The sequence below is a fragment of the Cryptomeria japonica genome, chromosome 6 (assembly GCF_030272615.1).
Source record: "Cryptomeria japonica chromosome 6, Sugi_1.0, whole genome shotgun sequence".
Taxonomy (NCBI): Eukaryota; Viridiplantae; Streptophyta; class Pinopsida; order Cupressales; family Cupressaceae; genus Cryptomeria; species Cryptomeria japonica.
In genome coordinates, this window is record NC_081410.1 from 304,353,104 (window position 1) to 304,373,293 (window position 20,190).

General features: G+C 38.8%; 1 protein-coding gene across 1 annotated transcript in view; it reads left to right on the forward strand.

The window, feature by feature from the left end:
• LOC131043732 (uncharacterized) overlaps positions 1-12,733 on the forward strand; it is a 35,444-nt gene extending 22,711 nt beyond the window's left edge. The window contains exons 3-4 of the mRNA XM_057976970.2: positions 12,104-12,193; positions 12,405-12,733. Coding sequence (XP_057832953.2) covers positions 12,104-12,193; positions 12,405-12,452 — 138 coding nt within the window. The 3' untranslated portion in view covers positions 12,453-12,733. The remainder of the gene's footprint in view (positions 1-12,103; positions 12,194-12,404) is intronic.
• The last annotated feature ends 7,457 nt before the right edge of the window (positions 12,734-20,190 follow it).

The following is a 20,190-nucleotide window of genomic DNA, read 5'->3' on the forward strand; positions in this document are numbered from 1 at the left end:
CAATCCCACATTCTGACTACTACCTTTTGCAACTTGAAAAACTCCACAACTCTACACATATCTCTTAACATCCTTATGAATTTGGGGCCAAAAGTACTGCTCACTCACCAATGCAACTGTTTTATCAATGCTAAAATGTCCAGCTAAACCTCCACTATGCTTCTCTTTTATTAGGTTCTCTCTCATGTAACTCTTAGGTATGCATAACTGAACTCCCTTGAATAACATCCCATCCTGAATGAAATAATTGAACCATTTGCTTCTATCAACCATAACCGGTTCTCTATATGCTTTCCAAGGTTCTGCAAAATCTGGGTCTTCATCATACAAGGTCTTCAAATCTTCAAAACCTAATACTATCACTCTCATCTTTGCCAGCAAATTCCTTCTCCTACTCAATGCATCAACTTTGTTAGATTTCCCACTTCTATGCTTCAACACAAAGGCGTAACTCTACAAGAATTCTACCCATCTCATATGTCTCTGATTCAACTTACTCTAACTAATCAATACTGCAAAGCTTGATGATCTATATACAACACAAACTCCTTAGGCAACAAGTAATGTCTCCATTTCTTCAAGGCTTCAATTATGACATAAAATTCTTGATCATACACTGAATATCTCTTCTGGGCATCATTCAATTTCTCACTAAAATATACTTTTGCTCCTATTGCTATTTCACTTGCATCACAATCCACTTGAAATACCTTATTGAAATCCGGTAAAGCCAACACAGGATGCTCAGTCACTTTCTGCTTCAACAATTCAAATTTTTTTCTTTGCTCCATCCACTTGAATTCTATTGGTGTAATTATTTATTCTTATAGGATATAATTACACTTTACTTAAATTAACTTAGGATAATGCATCTCATCGTAGTTTGGATATAAGACACTTAGGTAAGTGTGCACATAGGGATGTAGGTTTGTAGGAGAAATTCCACCTTTTGTAGTCTTCTCTTGTTGTGACACTCCACATTCGATGGGTCATCCACCTCTTGTGGAATATTATATTATTTCTCCTACCTACCCCTACTTTTTATTACCTACCCTTGTTTCTCATTGAGCCACATGTCATGATTGTGTGCTCACATATCTATTTAGCCTTGCCTATATATGCAGGCCTATATTCATTGTATTGGTTAATCCAATTGATCATTTGTATATTGATGAGAATACAGTTTGTTCTTGTCATACTATTGTCTCTCTTTTATGCTTTTCATTGTGCCCTTGATCTTGGCAAAATCTCACATGGTATTAGAGCCATTGGGGCTTCATTGATTGGTTTTGGGAGACATTTTGGGAGGCTTCTAATTTTGGATATGAGGTATTGCGCATTTTGAAGGCATCTTAGAGCGTTTTCGACCTCACCATTGCATCCGGGAGGCTGTTTTCATAAAAAATGAGTATAAACTCGACCTATTTTGGCGAAGTCGAATTTTGGGTGTTCGAGGAATTTTTTACCCAATTCGGGTAGTACGGTACGAATTTAAAAAATATATATTTTTTTATTTTGCAAAAAAAAAAAAAAATTGTTTGATAAAAAAAATAAAATTTCGCAGCTTTTTTTTCAAAAAAAAAAAAAGGTTGCAAAGTTTTTAAAAAAAAAAAAGATTTTTTTTTTTTGAGTTTCGGGGGGGTCCCATGACCACCCCCCCATACCCTGCTCAGCTTGTAGGGCGTAGTGCACTTGCTGACCACTGTTGACCGTAGTGCCGACACTCCCGCTGTCCATTGCTGCTCTTAGCCAACACTATCGCCGTCCATTGCTGTTCCTAGCCGACACTGCTGTCGTCCACCCCTGCTTCTAGCTGACCGCTCCTCCCATCGGCCGCTTCATCGTCATTGGCTGCAACTAGAAGCTTCGACCTGGCTTGTAGCTCACTGACCGCTCACTGCCCATCGCTCACTGCAGCAGCCCGCAACCACCTACCGATCGACCCTCGCATCAGCTCTGGCACCCCGACCATCGACTCTGGCCGCCGCTTCGGCCACTGTGCTGACTCTGACACCCTACAGCCCACCGATCAATCACTGGGCTCCACCGGCTCCGACCACTTATCACTGGTCCGGCCACTAGTAGCCGCTGACATCCTCCTTGCCGCTGCGACACCTCACCTCCCTTGGCGAACCCACGTCCGCCACATGGTAGGAGACCACTGGCCCATGGGAAAACACTCTGACACGTCCTTCTCTCAGTTAGTGCCACGTCAGCATTTCCGTACGGTTAGCCAAGGGGTGCAATGACCATTTTGAGGGTCATATGACCGTCAAATTTAACATAGTGAATTGCTGACCTCAACCTGCGTCATCACTTTTTTGAAAAATTTAGACCCCTCTCCATTGAGCAGTTTGGTTTTTTGGGTCAACTTTGAAGGCTCATAACTTGCTCAATTTTGCTCCTTTTTGGGTGCAATTTTTTTTTTGATTTGGGCTAATTTTTCACTCTCTGTAGTGATGTGGTTATTTTTTTATTTTAGTGCATAGGTTTTTCAGAATTTTCAAATTCTCTCTATTGTACCTGTCCAATCCTCAATTTTGCAACTTCAAAGGCTTCATTTGGGCTCATACGACCTCCTTTTCAGGTGCCATTTTTTTTAAAGTGCATATTTTTTTGTCTAGTTTCATAATTTATGATCAATTTTCACAAATTTTTAGTGGATATTGTACTTTCATATATTGGTCTTTTTTGGCCTACTTGGTATTTGTAATTTGCTTGGATCTTAGTTTAGATCTCTTGCATTTTCAGTTTAAGTATCCTTTGACCTCTTTGAGGCAGTTGTAAATTTGAAATCAGAAGTTCACTTTGTCATTTTTTGCAAGTGGCCCATTGTACACACACTAAGTATAAAGTGCCAAATCATCATTTGGGGGAGAGGGGTTCTTTGATTGAGTGAATTTGGGGGGGTGTCTTGTGTGATTGTGCCTCTCTTTCCTTGTGCTCTTTCATTTTTGTTTCTATGAGTCCTCATGAATTTCAACCTTTAACTCCTCACAATTATGCATCTTGGAAAATTAAAGCATGGAGCAAACTAATGGAAAAAGGACTCACGCATTACATAGATGGAACAATAGCAACACCACCTGATCCTAATGATCAGTTAGAATGGCTCACTAAGAATTGCATGGCTCTTGGAACTTTGCGTAAGTATGTATCAAATGATCTCATTTTTCACATTGAGAAGTGTTCTACAATCAAAGAGGCTTGGGATATCTTTCAGAAATTGTATGGTCAAGTTGATGAAATCAGAAGCTACAAGATTGACAATGATCTCACCAACTTGGATCCCAAGAGTTTTGATACAATCCAAGATTATGTCACCAAAGAAAATGAGCTAAGAGAAAAGCTTAAGGATTGTGGAATTGACAAAAAGGATGCTCAGTTGATATTCAACTTGTTGGACAAGCTTTCACCTGGATATGCAACATTTATTTCTAGCTTCCAAACTCATCGTTTGACAGTGGGGAGTTCCTACACTATGCCTTCATTTGATGCTTTTGTAGAAATGTTGATGTTGGAACAATCTAAGTTGTTGAACATGGGGATTTTCAAGTCTTCAAAGTCCAAGGCTTTGGTGGCTAATCAAGGGAGTCAAGGCAAAGATTCCAACAAATAAGAAGAAGCAATCTAAGTCAAAGCCACAATAGGAAAAAGGACAATCATCCTCTCCATCACAAGGCAATTTTTCATCCTCTTCCAAGAAGGGGACTCCACCTAAGAAGGATAAACCAACTTGTGCTTATTGCAAGAAGTATGGTCATGATGAGCATCGATGCCACACCAAGAAAGTTGATGAGTTGACAAATCTTCTTAAGAAGAATAACATCAATTTGCCATCCACCTACAACAAGAAGGAATCATCTCCTTCTACTTCCTCATAGTCTAAGGGAAAAGGGAAAGCATTTATGGCTAAAATAGGTTCTTCACAGCAGTGCATACTTGACTCAAGTGCCTCTTATCACATGGGTTCTACAAAGGAGCAATTTTCTTCATTGGAGGCATCAAAGGTACCTCACATTTACATAGGAGATGATACACAAGTTGAGGTTGAAGGGAAAGGTTCGGTTGACATGGATGATGGAACATTTGAGAATTTTCTTTATGTTCCTAACTTGTCTACCAATCTCCTCTCTATCTACCAAATCACTCACTATGGGAATGGGAAAAAAGTTGAGTTTACACCTGTCAGTTTTTGTAAAGGAATTTGATAATGATGCCTTGGTAGCAGTGGGACAAGTCAATGACAACTCAAGGATTTATTCATTCTCCCAGTTTGTGCCAAGTTTTTCTTCTAGGGCCTTGCTTACTCATTGAAATTTAGAAAGTAAGCTATGGCATGAGCGGTTTGGTCACCTCAACTACCACTATCTTCAGCAGCTCAACACTAAAGACATGGTCATAGGTCTTCCTTGAATCGGTTTTTCAGAGGGTGTATGTTCAGGATGTTCCATGTGCAAGCATACCGAGGAGAAGTTTGATAAGGGGAAAGCTTGGAGAGCTTTGGAAGTTCTTCAACTTGTTCATAGCAATGTAGTAGGTCCATTTCCATCACCTTCATTTAGTAGGGCCCGCTATGTCCTCACCTTCATTGATGACTACTCCTGCTTCACTTGGGACTATTTTCTTATTCATAAGAGTGAAGTGTTTGACAAATTTCTAGACTTCAAGGCTCATGTGGAGAACAATTAGGAAAAGTGGTCAAGATTCTTCGCACAGATACTGGAAGAGAATATATGAACAAAAGACTTGAGGATTTTTGTACATTTGAGGGGATGGATCTTCAACATTCAGTTTCCTACACTCTACAACAGAATGGAGTTGCAAAACGTAAGAATAGAACTCTCAAAGAAATGGCTAGTTGTATGATACATGCACGTTCTCTTGATCCCGCCTTTTGGGCAGAGGCTATCAGTTGTGCCACACACATCCAAAATCGGGTTCCTAACAAAGCTTTGATAGGTATTACTCCTTTTGAGGCTTGGGCTAGTAGGAAATCAATTGCGAGACATTTCAGAGTCTTTGGGTGTCCAGCATGGGCTCACATTCCTTTGCAGAAATGCAAGGCATTGGAACCTCAGAGTAGGTCTTGTATTTTTGTTGGATATCCTGAGGGTGTTAAGGCATATCAATTGATGGATCCTGAGACACATGAGGTGTTTATTGAGAGGAGTGTTCATTTTGAGGAAAGCTCTCCTATCTTAACCTCTCTTCCTCCTCTACCTTCCTCCATTATGGATAGTGATGAGAGTGATTTAGATGGTGAGACTCCTTCAACTCTGACTCGCAGGGTTACACCTCCGCAGGGTCCACTTGCAGTTGAGGAGCCTCATCCTCCACCTCCACCTAGACCTCGTTGGGCTCGACAAACACTTGAGTCAGTAGTTTCTCTTGTTGGGGATCCTTCAGATACACGGAGAACTCGATCACAACATTAGGAACTTCCACATGCATACATTGCTATCGCTTCCGATCCACTGACATTTCAGGAAGCATCAGGGGTTCACGAGTGGGACCAAGCTATGGAGGACGAGTATTGTTCCTTGATGAGGAACAACACATGGGAGTTAGTCCCTCTCCCTTAGGAAAGAAAGATGGTTCGATGTAAGTGGATCTATCAGACCAAGTTTGCAGCAGATGGTAGTGTGGATAAGTATAAGGCTTGAGTTTTTGTGAAATGTTTCTCTCAGGTTCTAGGTGTTGACTATACTAAGACCTTGGCACATGTAGCCAAGATGAACTCCATTTGCTTGACACTTGCTATTGCCGTAGCTCATGGTTGGGTTGTACATCAGATGGATGTGAAGAGTGCTTTTCTTCATGGGGATCTTGATGAGGAGATATATATGGAGCAGCCACAGGGTTTCATCCAAGATTTTTCATTGGTTTGTAGATTGAGGAAATCTCTCTATGGTCTTAAGTAGGCCCCTAGGGCTTGGTACACCAAGATAGATTCCTTCCTTCTCTCAGCAGGATTCACTAGGTGTCATTCTGATCTGAATGTCTACATTTTGTGACATGATGACCCACACTTGATACTTATGCTCTATGTTGATGATTTACTCATTACTGGGAGCACCACATCCATCATTAGCAGTGTCAAATCTGCTTTTCATGACAGATTTGCTATGATTGACTTGGGTCTTTTGCACTACTTTCTCGGGATAGAGATTTCATAGTCACGTTCTGAGATTACACTTTCATAGCCCAAGTATGCTCTTGATCTAATTGCACACTTTCATATGCCCGATTGTAAGCCTGCATCGACTCCCTTTATTTTAGGAGTCAAGCTTGAGGCTAAGTGCTCAACTCCACCAGTTGATGCCACATTGTATTGTCAACTTGTGGGTAGTCCCTTTATTTCATTTGCGATTGGCATGGTTTCCCACTTCATGTAGGAACCACATGAGCTTCATTGGAAAGCCTCCAAACACATCCTCCACTACATCCAGGGTACACATCATTATGGGATCCACTATGCAACAGGCACAGGACTTTGCTTGGTTGGTTACACTGACTCCGATTGGACTGGCAATCTTGATGATCGTAAGTCTACTTCTGGTTACAGTTTCCACCTTGGTTCAGGCCCCATTTGTTGGCAGAACAAGAAGCAACATGCTATTGCTCTCTCTTCAATTGAGGTTGAGTATCGAGGGGCTGTTAACATAATGAGTGAGACTATTTGGCTTCAACATATTCTCATAGAGTTTGAGTTCTCCACTCCACGACCAACAGTTCTACATTGCGACAATCAAAGTGCTATTGCAATCTCAAAGAACCCGGTTCAACATCAGCGGACCAAACACATCAACATTCATATGCACTACATCCGAGAGCTAATTTAGGAGTAGGTCATTGATTTGCAGCATTGTCCTATAATGGAGCAAGTTCTAGACATATTCACCAAACCCTTCACCGAGAGTAAGTTCCAATAGTTGTGAGATCTCTTGGGGGTGCGGGATGTCTCATTAGGGGGGTCAGCTAACTTTTCCTTCCTCTCTTATGGGGGGACTTTTTCCTCTTTGAGGTTTTGTCCTTCTTCTTTGAGAGTCTTTGTACTTTTATCTCTCTTTTGGGGGGGAGTTTTTCCCGCTGGGTTTTTTCCCTTTCTCCATTTTGTGAGAGATTGCATTGCATAGGTTTTCTTGCATTTGCATATTGTACATGGGTAACTATCATGGCCTAGTAGCTGGGACACATCTTGTATTATTAACTTGAGTCTTCATTCCCCTAAGTTGTACTTAAGGGGGGGTGTTGGTGTAATAATTTATTCTTATAGGATATAATTACGCTTTACTTAAGTTAACTTAGGATAATGCATCTAATCATACTTTGGATATGAGACACTTAGGGAAGTGTGCACATAGGGATGTATCTTGTTGGAGAAATTCCACCTTTTGTGGTCTTATCTTGCTGTTACACTCCACATTCGATGGGTCATCCACCTCTTGTGGAATATTATATTATTTCTACTACCTACCCCTACTTTTTATTACCTACCCTTGTTTCTCATTGAGCCACATGTCATGATTGTGTGCTCACATATCCATTTGGCCTTGCCTATATATGCAGGCCTATATTCATTGTATTGGTTAATCCAGTTGATCATTTGTATATTGATGAGAATACAGTTTGTTCTTGTCATACTATTGTCTCTCTTTTATGCTTTTCATTGTGCCCTTGATCTTGGCAAAATCTCACAAATTCCTTCAGATCTCCTCTCATGGTCTCAATCATAGGGTTACAAATTGAACTGAGATTTCTGATAAATTTTTGGTAAAAACTAGCCAATCCATGAAATGATCTTACCTCTCCAATTCTTTTCAGTGTAGGCCACTCAACAATGGATTCCACTTTCTCAGGGTCCATCTTCAAACCATTCTCAGATATCACAAAGCCCAAATAGACTAACTCATCCTTCATGAAAGTACACTTCTTGATATTGATCAACAACTTCTCTTCTCTCAACCTTTGCGAAACTTGTCTTAACTACAACAAATGCTCTTCTTTTGTTCTACTAAAAATGAGAATGTCGTCCAAATACACAATAACAAACTTACCCAATAATTTCTTCAATAGCTCATTCATCAGCCTCATGAAAGTACTCGGTGCATTAGTCAATCCAAAAGGCATCACCAACCATTCATATAGTCCTTCATTTGTCTTAAATGTTATCTTCCACTCATCACCTTCTCTGATCCCAATTTGATGATATCCACTCTTCAAATCTATCTTTGTAAGCTATTTTTCTCCACTCAAACAATCCATTATGTCATCCATCCTAGGCAAAGGAAACCGATATTTCACCACGATCTTGTTTATTGCTCTCGAATCAGCACACATCCTCCATTATCCATTATTCTTAGGTGCTAATACTGCTGGTACTGCACAAGGGCTCAGACTCTCCTTGATCAAACCTTTCTCCAATAGCTCCTACACTTGTCTATTCAGTTCTTAATTCTCTACCGATGTCAACCAATGTGCAACTTTGTTAGGCAAACTAGCTCCAGGAACCAAGTCCATGCAATGACTAATACTTCTAACATGCGACAATCGATCAGGTACATTATCTAAAATGATGTCCTCATATTTTGTCAGTAAATCTCTTATCTTTTCCAGGTGATCCCCTTTCAGTTTTGGTCTCTCAGTCTTCTTAGGAATTAAGGAAAAACACACATTCTCATGTCTTTGTCCATCCATGAATTTCCTTCCATCTACTAAATAGATTTTGGTATTTGTACAGACTTCACTCTTCAAAGGTTCCTCAAAAGGTAACAAATTTTGTTTCATCCCATTGGCCACAATAGTGTATGTATTCTTCCTCCCATCATGTATTGCTTGTCTATCAAACTGCCAAGGTCTTCCCAACAGAAGATGAAAAATATCCATAGGCATAATATCACACAAAACTTCATCATGATAATTCCCAATTTTCAATTTTACTAAACACTGTTCACTTACTAACAACTTATGTTCATCTTGAATCCATGCTATTTGATAAGGCTTAGGGTGTTTCAATCTCTCCAATTTCAACTTATTCACCATCTCTTCTGAATCAAGATTATTTGAACTACCACTATCAATAACAACTTTACAACACTTACCAGATATCTTACATCTGGTCTTGAACAGGTTTTTCCTCTGCAAGGGTTTTTCATCTCCTCCGGTATGACACAAGGCTCTCCTCATCATCAGCAGTTCTCCATCTTCCAGTTTATTGTCTGATTCAGTGGGGTTTTCTTCCACCACTGTTGCTCTTCCAGTAGCCTCTGTCTTCTTATATTCAAATACATGGTGTCCTTCTCCTCCATACTTAAAGAAAGTTCCTCTAAATGTCCTCTTGTCTTGTCTTCCAAAGTTCTCATTTCAGTAACAATCCAGTTCTCTCCTCTTGTAGAAATTTCTATCATCCTTCCGGTATGAATTACCTTCTTTTCTCACTTCCTTGTCCTTGTTCTGATATGTATTGGTTCCTCTTCCTCTAGTATATCCTCTTCCTCCTTGAAATATTCCTCTGGTAAACCTTCCACCTCTACCTCTCTGTTTATGTCTTTTGTTCAATTTATCTTCAGCCTTTATTGCACACTGGTAAGCCTCTTCAACACTCTCCAATTTGATCATTCTGAGTTCATCTTGTATAGACATCTACAATCCATTCAAATATCTTGTAATATGTTCAACTTCATCCTCAACATGTGCGGATCTAATGTTCAACTTGTAAAAGGCTTCGGTGTACTCCTTCATAGTAGATTATTTCTGTCTTAGATTCTGCAACTTCCAGAGAAAATCCACTTGATAATTCGTTGGGATAAACTTTGATTTTAACTTAGAAATTATCCTATCCCATATCTTAATCTTATCTTTACCTCTTCTCTATCTATCAACTTGCAAATACTCCCACCAAAGAGATGCATGACCTTTCAACTGGGTACAAACATATTTCACCTTCCTCTCTTCTACAGTGTTTTCAAAATCAAAATACTTCTCCATCTCCGAGATCCAATACATCAACTCATCTGAGTCTAACTTCCCATCATATTCCGGTGGGGTAAAATGAGGTTTAGTGTTCGCCCTACTCAAAACCCTTAAAAAACTTTCTTCATCAAGATCAACTACCAGTAGGTTCACTTGTTCTGTCGAGGCTTCTTCTCCTTCATCTTCACTTACATCTTCAATATGTCAACCTCTTCTCTAGGTTGTCTCCATGATTTCTAACTGGGCTGCTATCCCTCACAACATCTCCATCACATCAGGGTTTGCATTCCCACACGCTCCACCATTCCTATTTTCTCTTCGTGCAATTGATTCACGTTAGTCCTCTGTAATTGTAGGTTGGATCCGCAATCCGCCACCTTACAAAAAAATTTAGGACACACAACCTCCGGAATGAAATTTCACTTTGATACCACTTGAAGCAATCATCGGTGAGGAGGGACCTCAAGGAGATCGGTCCAAACTTGCTAGCAAGAGTAAGCACAATGAAAACACATAGGCATGGTGGAGGCAATGTAGAACATATAGTTTTATTGCTTGAAATTTGATTACATCTAGTGGTAACAACATACCGGTAGACAGGCCTCGTAGAATAGGTCACACTGGGACCTTGAATTGAAAGATCTATCTTCTAGGCATAGCTTATCTCTGATTGATCCTAATTGATCTTCAATTCATTCTGATTGATTCCATTCTAAAGCATGATTACAAATATATACATTGATCCAAAGGATCCGGTTGGCCCAAAAGGGATCAAAACCCAAAGAACAAGACCTAACATGCAAAAATGAACAAGGTCGGCCTTCGCCAAGAGATTCCTTCAGAAAATTTAAAGGATGAAACATAGAAGGTTGGCCACACACCAAGAAACATCGAGATCAATGTCCAAGGCTCCACAAGCTTCAGAATGGGTTCTTGTAGATCACCAGAATAGGTCTCAAGCAACCGGTAACAAAGGAACAATTGGTAACAAGAAACTGTCATGAAAACTGGTAGCAATATCTTGCCGGAAAGTGATCCAAAAGAGATGTGGTTTGAAAGTAGGAAAGATGATCAAGTTTTCAAGTAGAAGCCAACTCCACAGGATCTAGTGAGCCAAAATCCAGGACACATATAAAGGAAAACTGAAACTGCAAACAAAAAACAAAACAAAAAAGAACATGTTTTTGGTTGATGCAAGATTGTTGTGAATCAGGGATGCTCGTACATCATGGATGGTATTTGATCAGACCCCATGCAATTAGCACGAGGTAACCCAATACTTTTTGAGGAAACTATAGTGTGAGTTTTTCCTTAATGAGATCCCAAACTATTTTGATTTTCTAGATTTCCAAGGTAGAGGTGGAGGCTCCTCTCATGATAGAGTGGGTATAGAGTGTGATCTAAATCTCCCACCAAGACCCTTGGCTAGACCTATGGTGGAGCATGTCATTATGCCTTCCATTGTGAAGGAGAGTGTTGAGGTTAAAACTCTAGGCTCCATTTGCTCACTCAAATCCTTATACAGTATGTTAGGCCTCTAGTAGAGGGTGATGCGGGTGATTCTTCTAGGCATCGAGTTCCAGCTCATTTTTTTTGATCTTGTGGTTCTGTTTGCACTTATGATCCTAATAGTAGTGAGAATGCACGTGCATGAGCACAATTTTCTATAGAGAACATTGTCATGATAGAATCCTCGCTAGATGAAACATTTGGCATTGATACCTAGGTGAATTTCATTACAAGTTCATTTCATTCTTTTTATTAAATTTTATATGGAAATTTTAGAATATCTAAATTAGTAAATGATTATGATAATAAATCAGGGTCAAAGTGTTGACAATACTAGCAACATTCCTGCAACACCCTTTTTCATGACTTCGTCTACTCCACAGGTATATGAGTGAAGAAATATAATTATTATATGTGAATAGTCGAAACTTATGTGAATGGATTCCTAATTACTCATTTTAGATGTTAAATAGTTTGATGTTGGAGCTTCAACATTAACACCTCGTAGTGTAGCTCATCAAAAATCTTTCACCCAGGTAAGAAATTTATTCTTTAATGTTGTTATTAAATAATATAGATAGTTTTGGTGATTGATCAATATACTTTGTTTAATTTTCAGATGTTGACATCAAAGACTCCTCCTGTTGTTCACATGACAATGGAGTGTGGTGTTGCTGCTGCAATAACAAGTTTAGTTTCTTTGGCAAAAGTATGTGACATATTAGTAAATTTAGCATTACATTTGTTATCTTAATAATATATTATTGAAAATTTTAATGATACTTGTATTTAGTTTAATTTATATTGTGATGCCTACATTAAAAAATATGATTATTTGTATGCGGTAAGTGACTATTTGATTATATGTCATTCTAAAATTTAATTTCTGTATATGTTAGTCATTCTTTTCATTGTATCAGGTGGAGTTACAAAAAAGTCTAGAGAGGAGGTTGAGTGGGTGCAGTTGAAAGACACCTGCATCATATACATCTCCATCCCCCCGACAAGCAAAGATATCTCGTGATCTATTTACTTCCCCTAGAGGGAAATGACTAGAATAGGGTCCTATTTTGTATGCCTATATGGAAATTTTGAACATATGTTTTGTATTACGAATACATGACATTCTATGTCCATATGGCTTTTGGCAAGCTTATTTGACTTTATTGGATATCATATTGTATGCCTATATGGAAATTTTGAACATATGTTTTGTTTTAGGAATATGTGACGTTCTATATCCATATGGCTTTTGGCAAGCCTATTTGACTTTATTAGATATATTTGATACTTTTATTGGTATATAATGTTGTATGGATTTATAGCTTTTTGGTTAATGCAAATCATTTATCATGCTTATCCATAATTGTAGTACAAATGATTAAAAGAATAATTGCACAAAGTTGATTGTTAATTAAGCTTCGAACCTAAATATGCGTCTTTAATTGAAGACACAAGCTTATAGGGATCAACACAAATTCAATTGTTATAGTTTAAATAAGACTAGAGGCATTCTCCAACATTCACATTAATACAAACCACAATTTAATAGTAAATTTTAAATATCATACAAGGTTTGACGATTTTCATATTCAAATAACCCTAGTCATGGGAGTGAATTTTTTTTTAATAATATATAAGGAAAACATGGAAATAACCAAAATTAGACAATGTAAGACACCATTGTACCAATACCCATTCTAAAAAAATTGCATAGCCCATACACTTCTATTCATCTAATTAATGCATACCCTAATAGAGCTACTTTAAATGACTCCCAATAATTAATAATACTCAATAGTATTTAGGTATATTAATATAATGCATACCCTAATAGAGTGTCGTAACATGAACCCATAGGATTAGATGACTCATTCGTATGTCTCGCGGGCGCTGAGAAACACATCGCCGAAGTTTGACAACTTTTTGCACTTTGAGCGCTTAAGTGCAATGGTTAGTAGGGTGTGGCCCAAATTGATCAGACGAGTTGGAGAGAAAAATGAAATATTACCTAGCCTAAACTTGGCCACATAGACACGTACGAGCTAACGGTTCAGTGCCATGATTAGTGGATTGAAAGTTAGGGTGTTGTGCAACTTTTCAGTGAACTCATCTAATACTTTTTGTTACAACCAAGAAAGTGTCACCACATGAAAATAGATTTGGGTCTTCCGAAATCAAGAGAGATTTTGTAGTCTCATAAAACAACCCCATAAGATCAGATGGCTTATTCGTATGTCTCACAGGCATCGAGAAACACAACGCCGAAGTTTGACAACTTTTCGCGCTTTGGGTACTTAAGTGCGATTTCCAGTAGGGTGTGGCCCAGATTGATCAGACGAGTTGGAGAAGAAAATGAATGCCTTCCTAGTGTATAATTGGCCACACGAACATGTACGATATGTTGGTTCGGTGCCATGATGAGCAGATTGAAAGTTAGGGCATTGTGCAACTTTTCATTGAAATCATATGACACTTTTTGTCACAACTGAGAAAGTGTCACCACGGGAAAATGGATCTGGGTCTTCTGAAATTGAGATATTTTTTGTAGATTTTCATAACACGACCTTGTAGGATCAGATGACTCATTCGTATGTCTCATGGGTGTCGACAAACATGTCGCCAAAGTTTGACAACTTTTCGTGCTTTGAGCACTTAAGTGTGATGGCCAGTAGAGTGTGGCCTGGATTGATCGGACGAGTTGGAGAGTAAAATGAAAGCTTTCCTAGTGTAAACCTGGCCACACAAACACATACAAGTTGACAGTTTGATGCCATGAAGAGTGGATTGAAAGTTAGGGCATTATACAACTTTTCATTGAACTCATCTGACACTTTTTGTTGTAACTGAGAAAGTGTCGTCACGGGCAAATGGATTTGAGTCTTTCAAAATTGAGAGAGGTTTTTGTAGAGTGTCGTAACATGACCTCGTAGGCTCAGATGGATCATTCGTATGTCTCATGGGTGCCGAGATGCATCGTCAAAGTTTGACAACTTTTTGCACTTTGAGCAGTTAAGTGGGATGACCGGTAGGGTGTGGCCCGGATTGATCAGAGGAGTTGGAGAGAAAAATGAAAGATTTCCTAATGTATACCAAGCCACACAGACACATATGAGCTGACGGTTTAGTGCCATGATGAGCGGATTGAAATTTATGGCATTGTGCAACTTTTCATTGAACTCATCTGACACTTTTTGTTGCAACCGAGAAAGTGTCACCACGGGAAAATGGATCTGGGTCCTCTGAAATTGAGAGAGGTTTTTGTAGAGTCTCGTAACATGACCCTGTAGGATCAGACAAATCATTCGTATGTTTCACGGGCGTCAAGAAACAAGTCGCCTAAGTTTGACAACTTTTTGCACATAAGTACGATAGCCGGTAGGGTGTGGCATGGATTGATTAGACAAGTTGGAGAGAAAACAAAAGATTTCCTAGCATAAACCCGACCAAATGGACAGGTACAAGCTGACAGTTTGGTGCCATGATGAGTGGATTAAAAGTTAGGGCATTGTGCAACTTTCATTGAACTCATCTTACGCTTTTTTTGTAATTGAGAAAGTGTCACCACGGGCAAATGGATCCAGGTCTTCCAAAATTGAGAGAGTTTTTTGTAGAGTGTCATAACACGACCTTGTAGAATCAGACTGCTCGTTCATATGTCTCATGGGTGCTGAGAAATACATCGCTGAAGTTTGACAATTTTTCATGCCTTGAGCACTTAAGTGTGATGACCGGTAGGGTGTGGCTTAGATTGATCAGATGAGTTGGAGAGAAAAAAAAAAGATTGCTCAGCATAACCAACCACATGGACATGTATGAGCTGACAGTTCGGTGCCATGATGAGTGGATTGAAAGTTAAGGAGTTATGCTACTTTTCATTGAACTCATCTAACGCTTTTTGTCGCGACTGAGAAAGTGTTGCCATAGGCAAATGGACCCAGGTCTTCTCAAATAGAGAGATAATTTTGCAGAGTATCATAACACGACCCCATAGGATCAGACAAATCATTTGTATGTCTCACGAGCACCGATAAATGCGTCGCCGAAGTTTGATAATTGTTTGCACTTTGAGCTCTTAAATGCGATGGCGAGTAGGGTGTGGCCCAGATTGATTAGATGAGTTGGAGAGAAAAATGAAATATTTCTTAGCATAAACCTAGCCACATGGACATGTACGAGCTGACAGTTCGGTGCCATGACGAGTGGATTGAAAGTTAGGGAGTTGTGCAACTTCTCATTAAACTCATTTAACGCTTTTTGTCGTGACTGAGAAAGTGTTGCCACAGGCAAATGGATATGGGTCTTCTCAAATAGAGAGAGGTTTTTACAGAGTGTCGTAACACGACCCCATAGGATCAGATGACTCATTTGTATGTCTCCAGGGCATCGACATATGTGTCGCTGAAGTTTGACAACTTTTTGCACTTTGAGCACTTAAGTGCGATGGCGAGTAGGGCGTGGCTTGGATTGATTAGACGATTTGGAGAGAAAAATGAAATCTCACCTAGCATAAACCTAACCACATGGACATGTACGAGCTGACGGTTTGGTGCCATGACAAGCGGATTGAAAGTTAGGGTGTTGTGCAACTTTTCATTGAACTCATCTGACACTTTTTGTTACAACCGAGAAAGTGTCACCACGAGAAAATGGATTCAGGTCTTCCAAAATTGAGATAGGTTTTTTTAGTCATAACATGACCCCCTAGGATCAAACAACTCGTTTGTATGTCTCATGGGCACCGAGAAATGCATTACCGAAGTTTGACAACTTTGAGCACTTAAATGCTATCTACGCCAACTATAATAATAATAACTCTAATTGAAATCTCAATCCGAAGTTTGGACATTCATCTGGTAAAGGTACTATTTTCATGGCTAGTGTTCATTTAGTTATCAACCCAGGGATGTAAAACTTGAAATGGGTCTGCACTATATATGCACTAAGCTCCTTCAATGGCTATTCTATATTGCCACAGTAACTATCATTATGCAAAGAGGAAAAAAAAGAATGGAAATCATAGAAGGCTACATGAAAACTTATAAAAACTATGCTGGAATGATCTAATGTAAACAACAGAAATAACTCTATTCTGGCTTGGCTGTAGGAACAGTCAGTGGATCTATTTCCAGTGGTTGCAGGAACAATCTAGGCATGAACTTCTACTGCAACTAAAGGAGAAATAATTTCAATGAACATAAACACAGGATCACTCACCAAGTGGCCCCCCTTGGATGAGTGATATCAAGCTTCCAGGAAAATACTTTTAACAGATCAGAACAACATATTTTTTCTTCATTTCTTTCTAAAAATGATTACATGTTCTAAAAGAAAAATTCCATAGTACTTGCCAAATATTCTCTTCTCTATTCCTTTCTATCTATCTAATCTCTAAGAAAAAGGAAGAGCTTATTATAAAGTAAAGGTCAACTACAATGGACAACTCAAATCAGGCCCAAAAGAAAAGGCGGATGATTGATAGATGAAGAAGATAACTAGAACTTGGCTGCAGGAACCATGGATCTAAACCGAACCACAGTCTTTGCACATTGTAGTGATATTTTGTAAACTCAATGCCCACTAGAGTTAAACTCCCATAGTGATATATGGCTTCTTCGGTTATGCCATATCTTGTGCTCATTCGGCTCCTCTTCAGTTTGATCTCCAACTATCTCATACGTGATTCTTCATTCCTTAGGTGCGAAAGGAGAAGATCCATCGCGACATCATTTATTATCTGCACTAAACAAGAACAACATACAAGGGCATGCATACATATTCTACTTAATTAATACATTCATTAACTCACATATAACATTATCCCAAATAATCCGCATAACAATAGGAACAAACTACTTGGCTGCAGGAATAGATTTGCATGGTTGCAGGAATAGACCAACAAAATTCAAACATGATTTCATAATTTCAGGTTTACACATGGAATACATATAGTCAATTCACAATACTTTACTACCACAATGCAACCCAAAAGATGTCAAAAATCTAAGAGTTTTGATGGTAAAAACATGACAAAGTATCAACTTATCATGCCCCCCAACTTTAAGGGTTTGCTGATCCTACAGCAAAAGGAAAATTTCTGATTCTTGCTGTAACCCTTAGATCACCAATAGTGCTTTGACCTATCCCCCCTGAAGCCAAGTTCCAATAAAATCCTTTCATTTTTTCTAGCCTGGCCCATCTAGTTGTTTCTTCTGTGAATACATCATAATTCTACCCTGTTGGCTAGCATGCCAAGAGTGGCCACATAAGGATCAGAGGTTGAAAGATCAACAGTAGCCAATTGTTGGCTTTCTCCCTACCTAACTATATGTATCTGGAGGCTCTTTGCATGGCTGCATGAAAATTTTGTAGTGAGTAAGGTTCTCCCTATTTTAAATGTTCTGGTAGATTATTCCAGCACTAAGTTAACTCTTCCATTGCAGCTATCCTGCTAGTTTGAACCAAATGCTCGTATGCTTGATAAACTTCTTCTCTCATTGGAAGCACTATTTTACTAACATCATCTCTTATTAGTAACTTTTTCCAATCATAATAAAGAATCCTTTGTTCTTGTGATTCTCTTCTTAATGGCAATGGACAGTCAAGCTCTAATTTTTCATACTCCTTGGCTTGTGGCCCTATGATAATTTCATTTTGGATCCATGACATAAAAGCTCTGATGTGGATATCCCCAATATACAATAAAGGATTCCACTCCCTGTCTGAAGGTACAACATAGTTATGTAAATATAATTCATATAGCAATTTTTTCACAGTAGGTGGAGAGGTTTGATAAGCAGAAAAGAATTCTTCAGGTGTTTCTAAGGAAGGATTAAAGTTCCTAACAATGCGGTTTAATTTGTAGTTTAGATACCGCTCTTTCAACTGTATTGCACAAATTCTTGGAGGTGCCCTACACTGCATCAACTCAGGAACTATACCATAAATTATTTCTACCTTAGCTTCTAATTCTTCAATTCTGTTATCTCTCTTTTCAATCTCTTTTTGATGTTTATCAATAATCCCTTGCAACCTATCCTTCTGTATTTCCCATTATCTATAAAATGTTAAAGCAATAGATAAAATACTTAGGGATGAAGGAGGTCTTATAGGTACTACCTTAGATCGCGGAATTTCTTCAATAAAATCTTCATTCTGAGCTAGCATACCTCCCATATTTTCCTTAGGCTGCTGTAGAACATCTTCAACATTTTCTTGAAATTGCAATGCCATAGAAGCAAGATTTTCCAGTTTATCCTCAACAACATTTTCCTGAGTTTCATCCTCCACAAGGCTTCCTTCTTTCGAAGTTTCTACTGCTATAACCTCTGCTGGATTCCCCACAGGTTGAGTCTTTTGTGTCCTCCTTCGTGTTCTTCTAACATACACTTTTGGAATGGCTGCAGGAGCTTTTATCTTTGTCCTACGCCTCTTGGCTGCAGGAGGAATCTGAGTTACCTATGGACGGGTATAAATTCTTCCTCTGTTTCACCCTTTTCTAACTCTTTTCCCTTTCTTTGCAAAATTGGCAAATCTCTTTGAAGAGAAGTAGAGGGTTGTTCTTCAATTGGTTCTGATTCAATATTTTCTTCCATAACAACTGCGGCTCCTTCAACAACAAATAAACCCTCATTTTCAATAGGCAGATTATCTGCAACATTTTCTTCTTCAACCAGTGGATTATCTACAACATGGGCATCATTAACCCTAAATTGTTGTATATCCTCAAATACACCCCATTCCATTTGTGAAACATCTCTTAGGGATCATTGTACAAGTAGATTAACTAGTCCATGATGGTTAATGGAGTGATTTCCATTCTTGCACGTCTCCTTAGCACTTGTAGAAATGAGATGGTATAAGAAATTAGGTACATTAACTCGCTGGCCATGCTGCAGATGGCTAAGTAATTTAAAATGAGGTGAATGTAGGTTTGAATACCGCCCTTCACATGTAATATACTTCATGATATATAAAGCTACTTGAGGCCAATGTGCTGGTAGAGAAACCCTTCTAGTTCCTTGTCTATCCACCATTAGGGGTCCGTCAGTGGGAGTTGTGAACTCTGCTCTGACACTCCTTGCATCTTTTGATTCCAAAAAGAGTTCTCCTTCCTACAACAACCCTATTACTTCTGCTATTTTCTATTCTGTAGCAGTTACCCTCAAACCTTTAACCGTAGCTTCCCTTTCATCAAAGGAATGCATGAATTCTGCAGCAATTTCTTCGTTGTAATCCCTGATTTTCAAGAAGTAATCCAACCAGCCGTGGTTTCGGAAATAATGCTCACAAACACCATCTTGCAGCAACCCTTCATGGATCGTTGGCTCATGGCGAATTAGATCACTGCCCTTCTTTTACTCTGATATTTTTCTCTCAGCAGTTGAACCAGAATATTTGACAGTATTGCTAAAAATGAAATCTCTTTACATATCTTAATTTTGGCAGCAGACTTTATTATTCACTTGCGTGAAATAATAACATAATCAACAATTATGGGAAGCATAATAATTTCGGGTACCAAAAAGGACTGATAATTAATCATATTGGAAAACGAACCATAAAGTACCCCCCACAACTTAACCTAGCATGTGTCCACACAAGCTGACAAGATTTCAGGTAGTGGAGCGGATTTAAACAGGATATAATCATAATGAACTAATAAATACATAATTAAAATAAAATACAATATACACGTACCTGCAA